The 24,289-nt window shown below is 44.5% G+C and overlaps 1 protein-coding gene across 1 annotated transcript in view; it reads right to left on the minus strand.

The window, feature by feature from the left end:
* KCNQ5 (potassium voltage-gated channel subfamily Q member 5) overlaps nucleotides 1-24,289 on the minus strand; it is a 952,749-nt gene that overhangs the window by 92,111 nt on the left and 836,349 nt on the right. Inside the window, exon 10 of the mRNA XM_069726569.1 lies at nucleotides 21,742-21,962. Coding sequence (XP_069582670.1) covers nucleotides 21,742-21,962 — 221 coding nt within the window. The remainder of the gene's footprint in view (nucleotides 1-21,741; nucleotides 21,963-24,289) is intronic.

Consider the following 24,289-nt stretch of genomic DNA (forward strand, 5'->3'; position numbering starts at 1 on the left):
AAAAACTTCCTCAGACTACTTATCCTCCTACTTCAGCCAATACAATTAACACTTTGTGGGCCGGTTATACTGTCATGATCCCAATGGCAGGGAATAACAAAAAGGACAAGCACAGATACAAACAAGCTCTAGGGCGATGGAACCTGAGCTGACCGCGACCCTGAACCTAACACACAAATAAAAGTAGCCGGGGAACGTGCCTACGATGATCCTAGACGTCTCGCTCCAGCCGAAGATCTAACTTCCCCTATCAGAAGAAACACAGACCTCTCTTGCCTCCAGAGAAATACCCCACAGCAAATAGCAGCCCCCCACATATAATGACGGTGAAATGGGAGGAAAGCACATACGTAGTATGAAAACATTTTCAGCAAAATGAGGCCCGCTAAAGCTAGATAGCAGAGGATACAAAAGTGAACTGCGCGGTCAGCGAAAAACCCTTCAAAAAACCATCCTGAAATTACTTGAACTCATGTGCCAACTCATGGTACATGAAAAGCAATTTCAGCCCACTAGAGCAACCAGCAGCAGAGAATCACATATCTGCAGGCTGGACTAAAAACCAAATTAAGCAAAACACAAAACAGGAAAATCCAAACTTAGCTTGTCCAGAAGGTTCTAGGAGCAGGGAGCAGAGGTAACAAGACACACTGGATACATTGATAACCGGCGAGGAAATGCCAGCAAAGCCAGGTTAAATAGGAAACTCCCATATGCTGATGGAACAGGTGGAACCCAGAAACCCAGGAAAGACAAGTCACCCAGTACCATCAGTAACCACCAGAGGGAGCCCAAAAACAGAACTCACAACACTAGCCCCAACCCTAGCCCTAACCCTAGCCCCAACCCTAGCCCTAACCCTAACCCCAACCCTAGCCCTAACCCTAACCCTAGCCCTAACCCTAGGCCTAACCCTAACCCTAGCCCTGATGGGAAACTGGAAATAAATACATTTTTTTAATTTTATTATTTTTCCCTAACTAAGGGGGTGATGAAGGGGGGTTTGATTTACTTTTATAGCGTTTTTTATATCGGATTTTTATGATTGGCAGCTGTCACACACTAAAAGACGCTTTTTTATAGCAAAAACGTTTTTGCTTCTCCACATTTTGAGACCTATAATTTTTCCATATTTTGGTCCACAGAGTCATCTGAGGTCTTGTTTTTTGCGGGACGAGATGACGTTTTTATTGGTAACATTTTTGGACACGTGACAGTTTTTGATCACTTTTTATTCCGATTTTTGTGAGGCAGAATGACCAAAAACCAGCTATTCATGAATTTCTTTTGGGGGAGGCGTTTATACCGTTCCGCGTTTGGTAAAATTGATAAAGCAGTTTTATTTGTCGGGTCAGTACGATTACAGCGATATCTCATTTATATCATTTTTATTATGTTTTGGCACTTTTATACGATAAAAGCTATTTTATAGAAAAAATAATTATTTTGGCATCGCTTTATTCTCAGGACTATAACTTTTTTACTTTTTTGCTTATTATGCTGTGTGGTGGCTCGTTTTTTGCGGGACAAGATGACGTTTTCAGCGATACCATGGTTATTTACATCCGTCTTTTTGATCGCGTGTTATTCCACTTTTTGTTCGGCGGTATGATAATAAAGCGTTGTTTTTTGGCTCGTTTATTTTTTCTTACGGTGTTCACTGAAGGGGTTAACTAGTGGGACAGTTTTATAGGATGGGTCGTTACGGACGCGGCGATACTAAATATGTGTACTTTTATTGTTTTTTTTGTTTTTTTAGATAAAGAAATGTATTTATGGGAATAATATTTTTTTTATTTATTTATTTATTTAGTAATTTTTTTTAATTTTTTTTTTAAACATGTGGAAATTTTTTTTTAAACTTTTTTATTTTGTCCCAGGGGGGGACATCACAGATCGTCGATCTTACAGTTTGCACAGCACTCTGTAAGATCGGCGATCTCACTCATCGCTGCAGGCTTACAGAGCTGCAGCTGCAGCCTGCTCCTGACCCGGAAGTACTCCCTGCAGGACCCGGATGCAGCCCTGCGGCCATTTTGGATCCGGGTACTGCAGGGAGAAGACCTCGGTACAAGGTGAGCACATCACCTTGTACCGATCGTCTCAGGGAATTACGCAGGGAGCCCCCTCCCTGCGTGATGCTTTCCTGTACCGCCGGCACATCGCGATCATGTTTCATCGCGGTGTGCTGGGGGTTAATGTGCCGGGAGTGGTCCGTGACCACTCTTGGCACATAGTGCCGGATGTCAGCTGCGATAGTCAGCTGACACACGGCCGCGATCGGCTGCGCTCCCCCCGTGAGAGCGGCCGATCGCCTATGACGTACTATCCCGTCGGTGGGAATTAAGGCCCACCCCACCTCGACGGGATAGTACGTCATATGGGATTAAGGGGTTAAAGAGGTTGACCGGTATTTTAAATTGATGGCCTATCCTTATGATAGGCCATCAATTTCAGATTGGTGTGGCGTGAGACCCAGCATCCCAGCCAATCAGCTGTTTCCCCAGCCACAGCTGGATATGATCAGTTGGGAAGCTGCACAGCTCCATCAACTCTATAGTGGCAGCAACCTGGTACTGCACATACACACCTTCTCATTTGAATAGGGGTAGATCTCTAGTACTCTGCTGCGGTTACTATGCAGTTGACAAAGCTGTATCGTTTTCCTTTGCAAATGATCCTTTCCGGCATCTACCAGCATCGAAAACAGCTGATTGGTGGGGGTACTGGTTGTCGCACTACCACCAATTTGATATTGATGACCTCTCCTGAGGATAGGCAATCAATAAAAAGTACCAACCAATCTTACATGGTTGAACTCTGTCCTAAATTTTTTTCGAAGATTCCTCACCCAATTAACCAATGTGCTACTTGTTAGAATCTGTTTTGTTTTGACCATCCGCCATCTTGTTGTGGTTTTCTGGCTGCTGGTCTATTTCCCCTTGTGCTGGGTTGTCTTGGTCAGGTAATGGCATCACCCTTTATTACCCAGCACCTGCCTCCCATTCCTTGCTGGACAACAGTGTTAATCCGCTAGTTCTGGCTAGGTGCTTTGATAGCTTTCTGTGTTTGATATTTTGCAGTTCTGGGATCTCGGGTTCTGCTATCTTTTTGTTTTCAGTTTGTTTCTGCAGCCGTCTCTGTGTTTCCTATTAGGAGGTGACCTGTTTTTTGTACCCAGTCCTTAGATCTTTTAGGGACCTCCTTCCCCTTATCTATAGGTCTTCGCTGAGTTTAGACTAGGATCGTCGGTGGGTCTATTCGCAAGGAATGGGTCGCCCACTCCATCGTAGGGTTTCAGCCTAGTCTTAGTGCAGGGTCAGCTTTCCCCCATCTCTCCTAGTTCTGTGCTGCAGTTTCGTAACACTGCTCTGCACTGTTGAGAGGCAAGAGTTTGAAACAGCTGCCTGCTAATGCAGGTGTAGTTTTTTGGAAAAGACTCTGGTTTGGCTGAATATCCAAAGATATGTGCCAAGGTCTACATTGACGTATATAGATTGGTTATCTCTAATAGGTGGTAGTGTAGATTTACATAGCCCATATCTATGAGCACGCGAATATAAAGGACCTTACTAATCTAAAAGACTTTATGCCTAATTTAAACTGTTCTTAAATAGGGATTATGAGAACTGTTAAAAGTACTCAGACAAAAAAAATATACTTGCTGGAAAGGAAAAGAAAAAGTAATTCTTCGCTCAGTTAGTGAAATAGGCTATATGGCTGCACGCTACTAGCTAATGACACCCTAGCGGTCGACCACAAGCATCAGACTAATTCTACAATTGCTCTATGAAGAATTTAAAAGGAATAAATAATTTGACATATTGATTAAGTTACCGTAGGTTATACAGACATTATAATCTAATATAAATTATTAATAAATGAAATGAATAATTAATTATTAGAATATAATTATTTAATATAGATTTTAGACATAAAAAATATATACAATCAATATCCATGAGAAAATACATACTGAAATATTCCACTTTTCATATTAACTATAAAAAATACAATAGATTTCAGCGAACGTGCTTATTAAATGATTTAATGGACAATTATAAGGCCGCTGTTGTCATGAGGGAAGCAATCCCCTCCCTCCACACCCCCATAGACTTAGCAGTGACTCATACCGGCTATACTAACAATTAAAAAAAATAATGTATTCCACATTATTTTTCTTTTCATTTAAGGCTACTTTCACACTAGCGTTTTCTGGCGGACGTCAAAATGCGTCATTTTGTGAAAAAAACGCATCCTGCAAAATCTCCCGCAGGATGCGGTTTTTTCCCATTGACTTGTATTGGCGACGCATCGCGACGGATTGTCACGCGTCGCATACGTCGTGCGACGGATGCATCGGAATTTGGCGATACGTCGTCTGGAAAAAACATTGATTGTAACATTTTTTGTCTCCGCCGGGAAACATGTCGCGACGCATCCTGCGGCATGCGTCGTTGGCTAGAATGGAAGCCTATGGACGCAGGATCCATCGTGACACGTCGTATGACGGAATGCAGGTCTGCAATACGTTTTTTTACACTGAGCATGCTCAGAATCAGGATTTTGTAGCCATTTCACCAGTCACCCCCAAATCTATATAAACCTGGCCTGGGCCTTCAACCCCAAATGTGCCAGGAAGACTCCAGCCAGCATCAAGCCAGCATCCACACAGCATCCAGACAATATCAAGCCAGCATCCAGACAGCATCCAGGCAGCATCCAGACAGCATCCAGACAGCATAAAACCTATGCAGCCAGAGACCTGACTGTGCTGCCAGAAGCCAGCATCAAGCTAGAGGCCTGCCAGCCAGTATGAGTACTGCCATTTTTGCGTGTGTCTGTGTGCATGTGTGTGCATGTCTGTGTGTGCATGTGTTTGTGTCTGTATGATGTACTGAATACAGCCAGAGCTAAACCTGAATACAGCCAGAGGCCTGCCATCGTCCTGCACCAGTCAGCGTCCTGCCAGAGTCCAGCTCCAGCCTGAGGCCTGCCACTGTAAAGCCAGCATCCAGCTCCAGCCTCAGGCCTGCCAGCATCCAGACAGTGTGTGTCCTGCCATTTTTGCGTGCATCTGTGGGTGCGTGTGTGTGAGTGTGCGTGTCTGTTTGCGTCTTTGTGTTTTTGTCCACCTGTGTGCTTTTGTGCATCTGTGTGTGTTTGCATAAGCCTGTGTGCTTTTGTGTGTGTGCATCTGTGTGTGTTTGCGTACGGCTGTGTGCTTTTGTGTATGTGCGTGCGTTATGCCTGCGCCTGTGTGCTTTTGTGCGTCTGCATTTGTTGTGCATGCGCCTGTGTGCTTTCGTGCATGTGTCTGGGTGATTGCGGTTGCATGCATCCGTGCGACTGGGTGAGTGCATGTGCATTTTTATTTAGTAATGTGATGTATTTACCAAGTAGTGTATGAGCATGTGTCTTGCGTGTGTGTTTGTTTTTTTTACTTTCATTTTTTTTTCTTGTTTTATTGTTGGAAACATTTCCAGTTGATGTACTTGTATTTAAAATAAAGAGCATTGTAGCTCCTAATTGTGATGGTAAAAAAAAAGAAAATTAAAAAAGAATTAATAAAAATTTTCTTAAAAATGTCCGTAGTATCATTTCACAAACCTGGTGTATGTACAAATGGCCACACATGCAATACTGAGTTGGTTTAGGGTGAATTGTTTAAGATAAAAGGTTATCTAACATTTTTAAAAGGGAAATTTAATTTTTTAAAGTTATTTTTAAAGGGATTTTTTCAAATCACATATGTGATCAATACATTTTGAACTGGTGTGTAGGCATTTCAATTTTACAAGAGGGTATTTTTTTTTTTTAATTTTTTGGGGGGTTGGGGAAATGGTTTTACAGCTTGCACATACTATTGCAGTAGGGAATCCAGCTGAGACTGGTGTGCCTTGGGTATTTTTTGGGGGGGTTTATGTCTAAAAACTTTTGCTGTTGGCCTGCATGAACATTGCTCAGATCATTTCAGCAGGGTGGTTAGTAAATCTTTTACATTAGCCACCAGGGACAACAGCTGCCTACCCAGAATGTCTTCTTCTGGGAGCCCTCCTCCACAGCGACAGCGTGTTGCGGTAATTTTTAATTATTTAAGTTTTTGGTGCTATAGTTAAAATTTCGGGTAATCACTATGTTAGGAGTCGAGTTTCCTCTGCTGCACAGGGGGAATCTCGATCCATGTCTGCTGCGGTCTCCCATCCGGTATCGGCCGCAGTGGGCTCTGCTCAGCGGAGACGTCGCTCCCAGCGTCTCGCTGGGGCTGATTCGGTGCATAGGGTCACTACTGCCTTTTCTGGCTTTCCTATGGTACTCTGCACTGATCTGCGGCGAGCGAGCCTCTCTGGGACTAAGTCCTTGTTTACTCACACTGAGCATGCCCAGGGCAGGGTCTCCCATTGGAGGTCGAGGGCCACATGTTCGGTCACATGCTCAGGTGCTGCAGTACATTCCATTGGTCCTTCTGGAAGGTCCTGAAAGGGCAAAACATGCTCAGGTACTGCAGCACTTTCCATTGGTCCTTCTGGAAGGTCCTGAAAGGGCAAAAACTTCAGTAGCAGCTTCCTGTGCTGCAACTATATAAACTGCGCATGACCGTACGGCCATGCGCTAGTATCGTCTTATGCTATATGCTTTGCGCCAATATGGTCATGTGTTTGAATGTGTTCAGGGACCCGGCTGAAATAAGCCCCTAGAATGCTGGCACCTCCGGCGAGGAGATTGTATTTAAGTGTGTTCAGGGACCCGGCTGAAATAAGCCCCTAGAATGCTGGCATCTCCAGCGACGAGTTTTGTATGCATGCATGACCACTCACTGCTCACATCTGGGTAGTTGGCCTGTGCCTCTGTGAAAGTCTAACAGGGCACAGAGCTTTCCTCTCGCGGTTACTCTATGAAGCTAACAGAGTTGGTATATACCGCCATATAGAGCCGCCATTATTTAGCAGCAGGTGCTTTCCTGCACGGTGGATCCCGGGTTGCGAACGCACCAATTCCATTTAATAAATTATATATTTGGTGCGTTCCGCCAACCCTAACAGTATACTAGCGCCAGGATCTGGCTAAGTAATGGCGGATGAACAGCGATTGCAGGGGTACATCCAGCTGCTGGAGGGCCGGTTGGCGTCTCTTGAGCGTGCAACCTCGGCGGTGGATGTTACCGCAATAGCTGTTCAGGCTGCTAGCGTGGCTGCAGCAGCTTTACCCACTGCCACCTCTGTTCCGACCCTATCTCACCTTCCTTTGCCTGAGAGATACTCTGGGGACAGTAAGTCCTGTAGGGGTTTCGTGAGCCAATGTGGTATACACCTCGAGCTTCTGGTTGCACGTTTCCCTACTGAGCGGGCAAAGGTGGGATTCATAATCTCTCTCCTGTCGGACAGAGCGTTGGAGTGGGCTACGCCGCTGTGGGAGCGCAACGATCATGTGGTGCGGAGTGTTCCTAGGTTTCTGGACACTCTGAAACAGGTCTTTTTAGGACCTCAAGTCACCCATGATACAGCGCTCCAACTGCTGGCTTTGACTCCGGGTTCAACCATGGTCAGCCATTTTGCTGTTCACTTCCGGACATTAGCGTCTGAGTTGGAATGGCCAGATAAAACCCTCATTCCCGTATTTTGGAGGGGGCTGGCTGACCATGTGAAGGACGCTTTGGCCACTAGGGAGATTCCCGCCACACTGGAGGAGCTCATAGCCGTATCTACTCGTATTGACCTCCGTTTTAACGAGCGGAGGTTGGAGCGAGCCCAGTGTAGGCAGAGGTTTCGGCTGGCTCCCACCTTCGCCAAACCTTTGGAATCTCCAGGCCAGGCATCCGAGTCACATGAGGCCTTAGAGGTGACACGAGTGGGATCCAAGTCTCAGTCTGCCCGTGCACATAAGGTCCATCATGTTTGCCAGCAGTCAGGACACCTTGCCTCCAAGGGTCCTCAGCGGTCGGGGAAACGTCAGCGTCTAGTGGCAGTTGGAGGAGGTACACTAGACACGGCGACGTTTGCCTCAAAGTTGTCCTTCAAGGGGACAATTACCATAGGTCCATCCACTCTTATGGTTGAGCTATGCGTGGATTCTGGGGCAGAGGGTAACTTTATGTCTTCCGCTTTTGCCCAGCGTCACGCAATACCCTTGGTGATGCTCGCCAAGCCGGTAACCATTCGAGTGGTAAATGGGTCAACACTACCTTCACAGATTACCCACCAAACCATTCCTTTCACGCTATCTGTGTCTCCATCACATCAGGAGATAATCTCCCTATTAGTCATTCCTGAGGGAATTGATGAGGTCCTGTTGGGGATACCATGGCTTCGCTACCATTCTCCTCATATTGAGTGGTCCTCCGGGAGAATTTTGGGATGGAGTAAATCTTGCGAGGGTAGATGTCTGAGGGAGTGCGTTCAGGTTGCTACTACACAGGTACCCGCAGATCTTTCCTCTCTCCCCAAGCACTATTGGCCCTATACAGACGTGTTCTCCAAAAGAGCTGCGGAGACCCTTCCGCCTCACCGCCCCTATGACTGTCCTATTGACCTCTTGCCTGGTGCTGAGCCTCCCCGGGGTTGAGTCTATCCGTTATCTCTCCCGGAGACGGAGGCAATGTCCCAGTACATCCAGGAGAATCTGGCAAGAGGATTCATTAGGAAGTCAGTGTCACCGGCAGGGGCAGGGTTCTTCTTCGTACAGAAGAAGACTGGAGACTTACGTCCATGCATAGACTACAGGGGTCTTAACACCATCACCGTTAAGAACAAGTACCCACTACCACTGATATCTGAGCTGTTTGATAGGCTACGGGGAGCGAGGGTATTTACAAAGTTAGATCTGTGGGGTGCTTACAACCTGATTCGCATCCGTGAGGGGGATGAATGGAAGACGGCTTTTAACACCAGGGATAGGCACTATGAATATCTGGTGATGCCCTTCGGGCTCTGTAATGCCCCAGCCGTTTTCCAAGACTTTGTGAACGATATCTTCCGGGATATGCTCACCACCTCGGTCGTAGTCTATCTGGATGATATTCTCATCTTCTCTCCAGATATTGACTCCCATCGGAGAGATGTTCGCAAAGTCTTCGACCTCTTACGGGCAAACTCCCTCTACGCCAAGTTGGAGAAGTGTGTGTTTGAGCAGGAGTCCTTGCCTTTCCTTGGTTATATCATCTCTGCCCAGGGTTTGGCTATGGATCCTGCCAAGCTACAGGCTGTAATGGACTGGCAGGAACCCCATTCTCTTAAAGCGGTGCAGCGCTTTATGGGGTTCATTAATTACTATCGCCAGTTCATTCCACACTTCTCAACTTTGGTAGCTCCCTTGGTTGCCCTCACCAAGAAGGGAGCAAATCCCAAGTTGTGGTCAGAGGAGGTCTCCAAAGCCTTTCTCTCGATCAAGTCACACTTCGCTAGTGCTCCCATCCTACATCGCCCCGATGTTGATAAGCCATTTATCTTGGAGGTGGATGCCTCATCCGTTGGTGCTGGAGCAGTCCTTTTCCAAAAGGATGCTCAAGGTCGGAAGCATCCTTGCTTCTTTTTCTCCAAGACCTTCACACCAGCGGAGAGGAATTATTCCATCGGGGACAGGGAGTTGCTGGCCATGAAGTTGGCTTTTTCGGAGTGGAGACATCTCTTGGAGGGAGCTCGCTTTCCCTTCCAAGTCTTCACTGATCACAAAAACTTGGTGTATCTGCAAACGGCCCAGCGGCTGAATTCTCGCCAGGCTAGATGGTCCCTGTTCTTCTCCCGGTTCCATTTTACTCTCCATTTCCTCTCCGGGGAGAAGAACGTTCGTGCTGACGCTCTCTCCCGCTCCGTGGTGTCATCGGAGGAAGAGGAGGAGCCTCGGCTTATTGTCCCTTCTGAGAGCCTGAGAACTGTAGCTCCGGTTTCGCTAGAGTCTGTGCCCCCGGGCAAGACTTTCGTACCAGCTAACTTGCGACCGGAGGTTCTCTCTTGGGCTCACTCCTCCAGAGTGGGTGGGCATTTTGGGACCAAGAGGACATCTGAGCTTCTGGCGAGAACATACTGGTGGCCGCATATGGCCCGAGATGTCAAGGACTATATTCAGGCGTGCGTTTCTTGCGCCCAGAATCGGTCTCCTCGGCAACGGCCTGCTGGGTTGCTTTACCCTCTACCGGTGGCAGACAGGCCCTGGGAGATGGTCGGGATGGACTTTGTGGTGGGTCTACCCAAGTCGCGTGGCTGCTCCATTATTTGGGTTGTCACCGACTATTTCTCCAAGATGGTGCATTTGGTGCCGCTTCCTCGGTTACCCTCAGCACGGGCCTTGGCGGTGTTGTTCATTAAACACGTTTTCCGTTTGCATGGTATGCCTGATAAGATTGTCAGCGATCGGGGTCCCCAGTTCGCATCTCGGTTTTGGAGAGAGCTCTGCCGTTTACTCAGCATAGAGTTAAACCTCTCCCCTGCATACCATCCCGAGACGAATGGGTTGGTGGAGAGAACCAACCAGACTCTGGTGACATATTTGCGACATTTCGTCTCTGCTAGGCAGGATGACTGGGCATCTTTGCTACCTTGGGCGGAATTTGCCCTGAACAACGCCGTAGCCGATTCCACTGGTCAAACTCCTTTTCTCCTTAATTACGGCCAGCATCCGCGTGTCCCTGTGCCCATGCCCGTGTCATCCATCGATTCTAGGGTGGCAGACTGGGCGGTGGAGGCACGTGACATCTGGGACCGCACACAGGATGCCATCCGGGCCTCCAAGGAGAGAATGAGGGTTTCGGCTGATACACACCGGTGCCCCGCTCCGGTCTTTGCTCCTGGCGACTTAGTGTGGCTCTCCGCCCGTAACATCAGGCTGCGAGTTGAGTCCACTAAGTTTGCTCCTCGCTACATTGGCCCGTTTAAGGTTCTGGAACAGGTCAACCCTGTGGTCTACCGTTTGGCTATTCCTCCACGCCTTCGTGTCACCCATACTTTCCACGTTTCCCTCTTAAAGCCCGTTCATTTGTCCCGGTTTTCCGAGTCATCTGCCGGGACATCGGGTTCATCCATGGATGAGTTTGAGGTGAATGCTATTGTGGGGTGCAAGGTGGTACGTGGCAAGAAATTTATCTGGTGGACTGGAAGGGTCACGGCCCAAAGGATAGTTAAATAAATAAGGCAGCACACTGCAGCGCTAGAACATACAAACTTGAAATACGAAATTTGAACTGCATTACTGCACTAGAAATATGAAAAATGAGAGCGTTTAGCGCATAAAAATGGCCAATTTTATGTGTACCTGGTAGCCACTTTACGGCATCTCTCTTATACCAGGTCCTACGCTTGCCTTACCTCGCTGAGAATAAATGTCTACATCTGAATGGGTACATGTGAAACCTGAGGATAGAACCTGGGAGCCTGTGGAGCACATTCGGGCTCCGCTGCTTATCGCAGCTTTTGAGCGTAGTGAGGCTCAAGGAGGGGGGGGTCCTAGGAGGGGGGGTAATGTTAGGAGTCGAGTTTCCTCTGCTGCACAGGGGGAATCTCGATCCGTGTCTGCTGCGGTCTCCCATTCGGTATCGGCCGCAGTGGGCTCTGCTCAGCGGAGACGTCGCTCCCAGCATCTCGCTGGGGCTGATTCGGTGCATAGGGTCACTACTGCCTTTTCTGGCTTTCCTATGGTACCCTGCACTGATCTGCAGTGAGCGAGCCTCTCTGGGACTAAGTCCTTGTTTACTCACACTGAGCATGCCCAGGGCAGGGTCTCCCATTGGAGGTCGAGGGCCACATGTTCGGTCACATGCTCAGGTGCTGCAGTACATTCTATTGGTCCTTCTGGAAGGTCCTGAAAGGGCAAAACATGCTCAGGTACTGCAGCACTTTCCATTGGCCCTTCTGGAAGGTCCTGAAAGGGCAAAAACTTCAGTAGCAGCTTCCTGTGCTGCAACTATATAAACTGCGCATGACCGCACGGCCATGCGCTAGTATCGTCTTATGCTATATGCTTTGCGCCAATGTGGTCATGTGTTTGAATGTGTTCAGGGACCCGGCTGAAATAAGCCCCTAGAATGCTGGCACCTCCGGCGAGGAGATTGTGTTTAAGTGTGTTCAGGGACCCGGCTGAAATAAGCCCCTAGAATGCTGGCATCTCCGGCGAGGAGTTTTGTATGCATGCATGACCACTCACTGCTCACATCTGGGTAGTTGGCCTGTGCCTCTGTGAAAGTCTAACAGGGCACAGAGCTTTCCTCTCGCAGTTACTCTGTGAAGCTAACAGAGTTGGTATATACCGCCATATAGAGCCGCCATTATTTAGCAGTAGGTGCTTTCCTGCACGGTGGATCCCGGGTTGCGAACGCACCAATTCCATTTAATAAATTATATATTTGGTGCGTTCCGCCAACCCTAACACACTATATGCATTAATTATGTTTTCACAGGAAGCTGAAGCAGCTGAGGGCCTCTCAGAAGGAGACGGGATGGGTGGAGAAATACAAGGAGCGGGTGCACAGAGTGTAAGTTGTGCCGAAACAGTCGCTTAACACATCACAGAGCACCCAACACATACAAAACACTTTATCATACATCACAGTACACATACAACATATGCCTACATCAAACATAATATTTTTTCTTTTTTTAAGTCTGCTGCACATTCTGGCCAAAGCCATGGATGTCCTCCCAGCCGCTCCCAGAGTCGGCGTCATCACCGCCGCGGTCAGCCAGCAGTGAGTTTGCTTTTTTTTTCTCTTGGTAGTTTTGTGTTTCAGTGTATTAATTTGTTTTTTATTTGTTATTTTCACAGTCTCCACAGCGTGCTCCCGACTCAGATGGTGAGGACATCGAGATCGATGTGGGCCGCCTCACCGAGGAGGTCCGTGAGCAGGAACCGCTGTGGAATATGGCTGACCGCAGGCATGCTGATATGTATGTGACCCGTCGGCTCTGGGAGGAAGTCTGCCAAAACATATTGCCGAGGTGGGAGGACCTTGCGCCAAGGCAGCAGACTCAAGAATGTAAGTATTCACTTTTCAGTTCTGTTTTGAACTGAACGGAATGTGTTTTGTAATTAACACTTGTTTTAATTTCTTTCTTGTCTTTACAGGTGAAAGGGTTAGGAAGCGGTGGCGGCTACTCAGGGATCGCTTCAAGAGGGAGTTTAACCAGGAGATGCTGGCACCGAGTGGCTCGGCAGGACGGAGAAGGACTCCGTATAAATACAGCCGTGCCCTGTCCTTCCTCCGGGAAACGATGCTGAGTAGAACGTAAGTATTCTACAGGCCATTGAATAAATCACCATGTTTACCTGTCTAAATTTTTTGGTTTCAGGCAGGGCTTTTTCCTATCAATATATTATTTTTTTTCCTTTTTCACAGCACCATCTGTAGCCATCGGGAGCCTGCATCTACCCTGGATCCCTCTGGAGCGATCTCTCAGGAGTCTGCCACCGAGGGCCACGTCAGTAGACCCCACCCCTCTGACCCTTCGTCTGACCCTTCCGGTACCTCTGCCCCATCCACTTCCACCGCCGCCAGCACTGGAGCATCATCACAGCCTTCGTTACTTGAAGCTGCTGGTCAACAGTTAGCGTTCCCTTTACCCCACCCCTCTGATCCTGCAACCTCTACACGACCATTAGGTTCATGGCGGCAGTGACAGAGGGGTCAGAAAAGGGGCTATGCTCCTGAATTCTTACATCTGAATGCATCCTTCCAAAGCTCTTTCAAAATTTTGGGAGAGCAAGTGGCTGCTGGGTTCAACATGGTGCAAACACGCATCAGTGAACACAGCAGTCGCTTGGATAGGCTGCATTCAGATGCAAGTCAAGCTCAAAGCAACCTTTTTTTTCAATCCATGCTCAGGAGCATGGAAAAGCTAACTGTTGACCAGCAGATGCGGGTAATGCAATGCTGCCATACTGCTCTAGTGACATAGTAACATAGTAACATAGTTAGTAAGGCCGAAAAAAGACATTTGTCCATCCAGTTCAGCCTATATTCCATCATAATAAATACCCAGATCTACGTCCTTCTACAGAACCTAACAATTGTATGATACAATATTGTTCTGCTCCAGGAAGACATCCAGGCCTCTCTTGAACCCCTCGACTGAGTTCGCCATCAGCACCTCCTCAGGCAAGCAATTCCAGATTCTCACTGCCCTAACAGTAAAGAATCCTCTTCTATGTTGGTGGAAAAACCTTCTCTCCTCCAGACGCAAAGAATGCCCCCTTGTGCCCCCTAGTGCAGGTCAGCTCCGAAACCCCTCCAACACCCACACCTCCCCACACAGCCACTTCAACTTTCCCAGCTCAGGCCCAATTCCCAGCCCAGGCCCAATTCCCAGCCCAGGCCCAACTCCCAGCCCAGGCCCAATACCAAACCCAGTCCCAATTCCCATCCCAGGCCCAATTCCCATCCCAGGCCCAATTCTCAGCCCAGGCCCAATACCAAGCCCAGTCTCAATTCCCATCCCGGCCCCAAATCCCAATGTCTTCCCCTATGTTTTCTTCCTTGTCAAGCTTTCCTTCCCCATTTAGTATTCCACCTACCCCAACACCACCCCCTCTGCTCAGCCTCCTGTTCCCCCCTTCCACTACACCCCAACACAGTAGGCTTTCCCCACCTATCGACGTGGTCCAACCTTCCAGCCCCTCCGCTAGTATCTCCACCCCACACTTTTCTGACCTGTGAATGCTTTTTTTTGCATGTTAAAAAATATATATATTTGTTAATCTTTTTCAAAATTTTTTAAAAAATATATAAAAAAAGGTTTTAACACAAAGTTTTAATAAAAAAAAAAGTATTACAATGTTTTGAGAAAAAAATTTAAATAAAATCTATTTTGGTTTAAAGTCAACTATTTGTTTCAGTGCCTTCATTTAGGTAAGCTGCTATGGTAACAAACAAAAGGTAAAAAAAAATACACACCACACATTAAAAGGTATAACATATTTGGTTTATTACCAAGAATACCACACTTATGGAAACTAATTAATAAAACTTGGTGTCAATAAAAATACTTTGTACAGAAACATAAATCCCCGAGACATGAAATAAAGATCTCACACTATGTTGTCTTTCCATGGAACACGGCCTACAGGTGACACAAAATACACTGCAAAGTGGTCCCTAATTCTGGTAACAGAACCTGCGGAGCGAACATAGCTGCTGTGGTAATCCCACAAGGTTGTCTCTGATTCTTCATCATCCACAGAAACAGGCTCCTTGGAAAGTACAAAGTTATGCAGCACCACACAGGCCTTGACAACCTCATCCACTGTTTGTGTGTGCAGTCTTATGACAGTTAGCAGAACTCGCCACTTTGCGGTTAATATTCCAAAAGCACACTCCACCACTCGTCTGGCTCGAGTTAAGTGGTAATTGAATACTCTTTTTGTTCTGGTTAAGTCTCTGCTTGCATACGGTTTTAGTAGGTGTGGCGATAACTGGAATGCCTCATCACCAACACATACATATGGCATAGGTGGTCCAGTTGTTCCCGGGAGTGGTCTGGCTGGTGGAAAATCATACGTATCTCCATACAAACAACGGCCCATCAGAGAAGTTTTGAAGACTTGTGAGTCGTGGGACCGGCCATAGGCTCCAATGTCCACAGCCTGGAATTTGCAGTTGGCATCTGCTATGGCCATCAGTACTATTGAAAAGTACTTCTTGTAGTTAAAGTACTCTGAGCCAGATCCTGCCGGTTTTGCAATACGGATGTGTCTCCCATCTACAGCACCCAAGCAATTTGGGAAATGGCACAGTTTCTCAAAAAGTTCTGCTCTTGTCAGCCAGATGTCCTTTGTCGGTTGTGGAATGTACTCCTGGTGCAAGGTTTGCCATATAGCCATGCAGGTCTCTTTCACAATTCCGGAAATTGTAGATATTCCAAGGCGGAACTGATAATGTAGTGAAGTTAGGGATTCTCCTGTAGCAAGGAAGCTGTGAAAAACAAAAATGTTAGTAAAAATTGCAAAGACCAACATAACATTTTTAAGCAATTTACACAAATATTACATTTTTTTTTCAAAGTTTCAATAAATGGCACTGCGGAAATTTTTGTTCTGTTGTGATGTACATTAAAAACAGCATTTTTACATCTGTGCATTCCTATTATGGAGCAGGTGAAAAACACTGGAATGGCCACAAACAATAAAAAAATTAACATGCTGCAGAAAATGCAACGCAATGTTTCAGCGCAGTATTTTCTGCAGCATGTTCACTGCTGATGTTGTTTTCTATAGGTTAAAATATGTTTACATGACATTAAATATGAGCAATGATATAAAAAAAAAAAAAGAAGGCTTACCGCAGTGTCACCATCAACCGCTCCGCCGGTGCGATGGAAAACCTCATGCGTGTGTCCTGCCATCTGATGACATCCCCAACTTGTTCCAGCAACCAATCAAAATGCTCCTGCCTCATCCGAACATAATTAAAAAATTTGTCCGGGTTCTGCCGCAACTCCATGTAGAGAGTTGAATGGACGCCCCGGGTCATCCGCAGTTCATTTATAGGATGTATCCATAGTCGTCGCCGGTGACGTCGCTGCAGAATAATCCTCCCTCTTGCTGCTGCCTCCTTCTCTCGAACTATTATATCCAGCCGATTGGTCTCAAAAATCACATCAGTTACCACGCTCGCAATCCTCCCAAGCACTCCTTCCATCTCTGCCACTTTCTCTAAACCCTTTCAAAGATGGGCTGTAAAAACAGTCAGTATATAGTTTTCCCTATTTTCCAGTAGCCAATCACATTTGGGAGACTCCCATTTTTAGGCATGGAAAATGGATCCGTCATAAAAACGGATGAAACGGATGGTAAAAACAGACACAACGGATGCAACGGATACAGTTTTTCGACGGGACTGTCTAGCAGATTTGCGACGGATCTGTCGAAATACTGTATGCGTTGCATCCGTTTTTCACTATTTTTGACGCATCCGTCGATACGTCGCGCTGACGCATTTTGACGGCCACCAGACGACGCTAGTGTGAAAGTAGACAAAACACAAAAGTGGATAATACTGAAGTCACCAGCATAGTTATACACCCCTACCAGGGGTATCTGTGTATCTATAGTAAAGCAGGACAACAATATGGACCATAACGGACAACTGCAAAATTGTAATCAAACACAACAAAGAGAAAAAAGGCAGCAAATAGTCCAGAATAAGGAAAATATATAGAAAACTTTATTTAATGATACCAGATAAAAACATAACAGAGGGATAGAATGATCCCTGCACTACACAAAGCATGTAAAGAATGGACAGGCGATAGGTGTCCACATTGTAAACGTATGCATATAACTATACTGTGAGCACAGCTCATCTATAGTACAGGCCGTATAAACAATGGCCCAATATAGTAAAGTAAACGAAGAAAAGATTATATAGTATAAATAATTATGGCCGCACCCTTGCATAGCAGAGTATATACATACCAGATCTTATGTATAGGTAGACACCACACTCCTGTCCCCCCCTGTCCATTCTTTACATGCTTTGTGTAGTGCAGGGATCATTCTATCCCTCTGTTATGTTTTTATCTGGTATCATTAAATAAAGTTTTCTATATATTTTCATTATTCTGGACTATTTGCTGCCTTTTTTCTCTTTGTAGTGTGAAAGTAGCCTAACTGGCATCATAGCAATATATGGATAAAACAATCTTAGTTGTCAGCCCGGGCAAAATTGAGCTATCAGAGCTGCTATTACGATCGATATTTACAAAGAAGAAGTAGCTTAGCACTACACAAAAAGAGGAATACCCCACAGAAACCATAGACAAGTAATAAAAAGGGTAGAAATGGAATAGGATGCCTACATAACAATGGCATTATTCTATCTCTGCCTGTCAGTTGCACAGTGCTCAAAATTACAGCAGTGTGACCTCCAAACCATATGTAAGTAAAAGAAAATACAGATTTTTTCACAAGATTTGTGGTAATCAGTGTGAAATACAAATCCATTGTGTGTAATTTTTCTTCCTTATTGCTTTTTCTTCCACCGTGCTCTGAACATCATCAGAAAAGAGGCCAAGATTATATCTTGATTATTATACATGATAAATATGGCTTATAAAACGAATCTATGCACTTTGAAGAAAATGTGATGTACAGTATCTGTCTCTTACAGTTTATTCATTGATATACTCTGAGGGCTGCAAAAAAAGACACTTAAAGAAACACTCCCGTTAAAATCCTCTTAATATATTAATATAATTTATCTAATATATATTTTATATAATAATGTTCAGTATAGTAATATATATCTTAATAGAATTTTATTCTCTTAATATATTGTAGTCATTGTATTATATAGCACTGAGTACTTACAATTGCTCATTTTGCCTTTCTACCCATCTAGTTCTTCTCTTTCCATTATGTCTATGGCATCACATGATTAAACACTGACTAGCTGAATTACTGTAAGCTCTATGTAGAAAGAGGAAGTATTTAATCCCTGCATGAGTCATCACTGCAAAATTCCCTGGCAGGGGGAAGGAGTGGAGCACCTGGGTCATGAGTTTAAGGAGGGGGATGACTTATGCAGGGAAAAGAGATCTTTTGATTATACATAGATCAGAGAAAAGAAAATAATTAATTAGTAAAATGAACAATTGTAAGTACACAGTGTTGTATAATATGATTGCAATATATTAAAATGATAAAAACTTTGATTAGAGTGCTTCTTTAAGTTATAAATAAAATTCAGAATGATCAAAAGATGCTACAGAGAGTGAGTCCAGAAAGAATGACAAGTTCTAATTCAGGATTATACCCTTTAAGCAGTGGCACACACAGGGTAAGAACAGTATATGAGCCCCTTACAGTCCAATAGTGCTGTCTATACTTTCAGCTGCTTGCTGCTTTGGAGGTAGAAGTGCCCCCTTACCTCTTGAGCCCCTGTACGGCTGCACAAATTGCACACCAATGATATGTCCACCCCTGCCTTTAGGACAGTTATGCTTAATATATGCTAACTATACTGGCATGTGTACTGCACATAACTATTATGTGAACAGTTCAGTTACTCCCATTAGCGAAAACTACAGAGAAATATACTGCTGTTTGGCAAATATGATCTACGAAAGAAAACCGCATACACATAGTTATGGGCCTGCTCCATTCATGAAGGAAGCATCTCCTCCTGCCTCTGAAATTGATTTATCAGCTTCTTTATACAGTATGCAGATACACAGCTGCCAGCAGATCTGGGACCAACACCTATCCCTAAAACCGAGGCTTACCAACCCGATTCTGACTGGTGAGCATTTAGGCAAAATATGAATGGAGATATTGGCATGAATGTGTGCTTGGCTTTATCCGTAAGTCCTAAGGAAATTAATGGAGCAGGCTGAGCAACTAATACGACTAGTGATAAGCGCATATACTCGTTGCTCGGGTTTTCCCGAGCACGCTCAGGTGATCTCCGAGTATTTGTGACTGCTTGGAGATTTAGTTTTTGTTAACTCAGCTGCATGATTTACAGCTGCTGGCTAGCCTGAATACATGTGGCAGTTGCCTGGTTGCTAGGGAATCCCCACATGTAATCAAGCTGTCTAATAGCCGCAAATCATTCAGCTGCGGCGATGAAAACTAAATCTCCGAGCACTCACAAATACTCAGAGACCACCAGAGCGTGCTTGGGAAAACCTGAGCAACGAGTATATTCGCTCATCACTAAATAGGACCCCTTAACTCTTAAAGAAAGAAGTGCACCTGTTTTGCCTCCTCTCAATTCATTCCCCGCTGTAACAGGCGGGATGGGTTTGAATGACCTCTATTTTGCAGATAAGAGTAGGTCTTAAAATTAGGGCCCACAGCTATCAGCCACTTATGGCATATCTACATGGTTTAATTCTAAGTAGAGCAGAAGGGTGCATTTAGGGAAGAATATCTCAGTACATACAGAGTCTGATGGGGCTGTTGCAGGGGTTGAATACGGTTTTAGTTTGTCTGTGATAATTTTCTTCACCTGGTTAGCAGATCATGCTCTTTGGGCACCCCAAACAGCACACTTCTGGGATCGTGTGTCTTAAATGTCAATATCAGAGATTGACAGCACTATTTAAGGGGTTGATAGCAGCAATCAGAGTAGCAATCAGAGCATATAACACAGCCCTGCTTCATACACCTGCATCGGACATGTGATGTATATGTAAGGCTACTTTCACACTAGCGTTAACTGCAATCCGTCACAATGCGTCGTTTTGCAGAAAAAACGCATCCTGCAAAAGTGCTTGCAGGATGCGTTTTTTCCCCATAGACTTGTATTGACGACGCATTGCGACGGATTGCCACACGTCGCATCTGTCGTGCGACGGATGCGTCATGCTTTGGCGGACCGTCAGGAGCAAAAAACGCTACACGTAACGTTTTTTGCTCCTGACGGACCGCTTTTTCCGACCGCGCATGCGTGGCCGGAACTCCGCCCCCACCTCCCCGCACCTCACAATGAAGCAGCGGATGCGCCGGAGAAATGCATCCGCTGCCTCCGTTGTGCAGTGCGTTAAACGCTAGCGTCAGAATCTCTGCCTGATGCATTGCGACGGGGAGATTCCGACGCTAGTGTGAAAGTAGCCTAATGTGGATGAGGGGCAGAGGTTAAAAGTAGAGATTAGCAAATTAATATGATGCCAATCAAATTTTTGTTGAATTATTAGGAACTCACGAAACCCAGAGAAACAGTTTGCCATTCACCCTGCGTGAATTGCCAAAAATGTCCATTGCCTTTTTACACATTGCACAAGACTGCATTAGCTAGAAAAGGATCACGTGACCTGAGGTGGGCTTTCCATTAATGCACTACAGCCATCGTATCACATGGTATAGCACATGAGGGGCTATAAAAGCAAAATACAGCAATGCAGCAGCCATTTTGTGGTGAATCTGGATAGTGACAGAACACCACAGCTCACAGCTTTGCCAACGATAGAAGGGAAAGAGAATAATGTCATACATGTTTTTCAGGGCTACTGGAGCATTTAGGGTACTTTCAATTTGCCAAAAATGAAATTTACTGGAAAATTCATTGAATCTGGCAAATTCAAATTTCAAAAGATTTGCTCATCTCTAGTTTAAAGAATAGATAGACCACTACTTTGAGGGCTTTATGGTATTTCATCAATATCAGATGTTAAAGGGTCCGACACCTCACCGATCAGTTGCTATCATCCTCACCAGCACCAAAAGCTAAACAGTGTACAAAGCTGAACAGCAGAGCTCTGAACATTGTATTGTGGCCACTGTCATACAGCAGCTGAGTTCCTATTCAACTATAGGTCATTAATATCAAGGAAGAGGAAAAACCATTTAATGTCTGATTATTTATGCTAATGACATAAAAACTGAGAGAACATTCTTAAAATGAAAAAGAAACTGAAATTATTTATTTTCAGCATATACATTATCAATTCTAAGCCATCCATCTTCACCTACTAAAGGGCCATAATGAAATCAATTCAGATACTGCAAATGTCTATTTGTATTAATATTGCACTTCTTTACAGGTTTAGCTTAGCATAGTATACCTGCATCATTTTTTAAATGATATTTTGCATTGGGGTCAGACCACTTTATAAAAATATATACCGTACTTTAATACTATAGAGTGCATTATTGCAATTATTCACCATTCTTTGCACATTAGTAGCTATTCTTGAATATTTCGGTTTAGAGCTCATCTGTCTGTTGAATAGATACTGATAGATTTTGTGAATGGAATATAAAACTTCATGTATATATTTCACACTACAATTATAGTTTTAGAAAAGCAAATACTCTTACTATCAGTCACGGGTTTGGGTTGTGAACTCTTCAGTCTCAGAGAAGGTCTAAATCTGGTTCTGTCATTGAAGCTCCAGCTTTTTTGTACTTTTGTAGGACTTGCTTCTGAGGCCATATCAGTGCTCGGGGAACGTCGATCTCCAACAGATGTTTGTCTGCCTTTTATACTTTGACCTCTTGGGCTTGCCATACGTACTCTCTCCTTGAAGCTTAATTTCTGGCTGTGAAAAAGAGATTATAGTTATTCAAATTAGAGGGCAGATCCATCAAACACTTAAGTGGGCAATAAATAGTTAAGGTTTGCTTATATATAATTTTTTTTTAAGAATGTATGACCAGATGGGCTTAATTTATCTATAACTCAATAAAACTCAATAAAATAAAGAAAAAATGTAATGAGAAAAAACCTATTTCCAAACAGGAAGCTTAGATAGATACATTATAATGAAAGCAATTGAAAAACAGATTCCATTGTGGCTCATAATGTAGAAAAAAGAAGATTAATTATCAAAGGTATTACAAGTAAACATGCAAGTTAGTCCACAGCAAGCAAATTGTCCATTTATTGAAAACATGTCCTCATGCATGTGCACGACTTTACGTTGCAGACAGTGAATATAATTTACATGTCATATTTGCTATCTGATGGCTATATATATATATATATATATATATATATATATATATATATATAGCCATCATATATATATATACAGTATATATACATATATTATTCCCAAATATACAGTGCTGTTCTTGCAGGAAATTATGTTACTTATCTAAGTTTGCAAGGGTATGCTTAACTATCGGAGACCAATAATTTAATGATTTTCTTGTGTGGTATGAAATTTTATGTTAATGAGGTTTGCCAGGATTTTACATTGATGGCCTTTACTTTGAATAGGTAATCCAAGTAAAATTGGTGGGGTCCAACCTTCAGGATCCCAATAAACCTGCAAAGCACATAGGCAGGAAGAGCACATGTTGGAACAACGTGGCCCTTCTTAAAAGCGTTGTTCCAACTTTTCTTCTTACACTCAATTTGACCATGGTGGTTTAGGAAAAAGATACTACTAATGCTCACCTCCCAGGATGTCTTCTACAACTAGTAATACTCACCTCCCAGACTGTCTACTACTATTACTTATACTCACCTCCCAGACTCCCGCTCCTCTACACTTGCTACTGGATCCCTCAATGGACTGCTGACATCAGTATCTGTTGCAACACCTTGCATGACCATTGCAACCAATCAGCAAATACTGATCACAGTCACAAGACAATTGACTTCATTCTCAGGTGCTATAAAGAAGTGACTCTGGCATTTAAGACTTTGCTGTGCCGGGTACTGAAGAGACGTGGTGAAATTCATTGCTGCAGTTCAGCAGTTGCTAATGCCTCTAACTCTGCTGATCACTGAAGTTTCCAAGAGTAAGAACCTGTCTCCAATCCAACACTCATGGACAATCATAAAGACAGGCTATCAAGGTAAATATTCCAGAAGAAAAGGAAACTTTAAAGAGCAGTACCACCCAGATAGTGAACACTGCATGGAAGAAGGTTAGTATTTCAACATCATTCAAATCGCTTTGAAATGCAAGTGAAAATTGTACATCCATGCACTGGCTATCATATTAAGATCTTGAGCACATACCATATTATCAGCCTGAGTGCGATTCGACAAAACATTGGATTGTCTATAGGGTGTGCACATGTCCGAATTCTTTCCTCGGGGAAAGTATATTCTGCATGTCTGAGTTTGGGTTCACACTGGGCCATGCAAGTCATTGACTGAATGAAAATCATTGGACTGCAATTGGAAGAAATTTTGTTCTCGATCTTCTCAAAATATGTTTTTTCATCCGAGAGAATCGGATCACACAATGATAAGAATCTGATCAAACTCTGATCAGATTGTCATTTACATACAATGGGGAAAATAAGTATTTGATAGACTGACAATTTTGCAGGTTTTCCCACCTACAAAAAATGGAGAGGTCTGAAAGTTTTATCGTAGGTACAACATACCTTCAACAATAAAAACAACTTTTTGATATAAACTCCAGTCGCCATGTTTGGAGGAAGAAGAAGGATAAGCACAACATAGAACACTGTTCCCACCGTTACGCATTGTAGAGGAATCATAATACTTTGGGGGTGCTTTTCTGCAAAGGGGACAGGACGACTGCACGATATTGAAGGGAGGATGGATGGGGGCATGTATCACAAGATTTTGGCCAACATACTCCTTCCCTCAGTAAGAGCATTGAAGATGGGTCTTGGCTGGGTCTTCCAGCATGACAATGACAGAAAACACACAGTCTGGGCAGCTAAGGAGTGGCTCCATAAGTAGCATGTCAAGATCCTGGAGTGGCCTAGCCAGCCTCCAGACCTGAACCCAATAGAAAATCTTTGGAGGGAGCTGAAACTCAATGTTTCCCAGTGACAACCCCCATACCTGAAAGATCTGGAGAACATAAAAGTACCAAAATCCCTGATGCAGTGTGTGCAAACTTGGTCAAGAACTACAGAAAACGTCTGACCTCTA

Source organism: Ranitomeya imitator, chromosome 5 (genome assembly GCF_032444005.1).
Source record: "Ranitomeya imitator isolate aRanImi1 chromosome 5, aRanImi1.pri, whole genome shotgun sequence".
Taxonomy (NCBI): domain Eukaryota; kingdom Metazoa; phylum Chordata; class Amphibia; order Anura; family Dendrobatidae; genus Ranitomeya; species Ranitomeya imitator.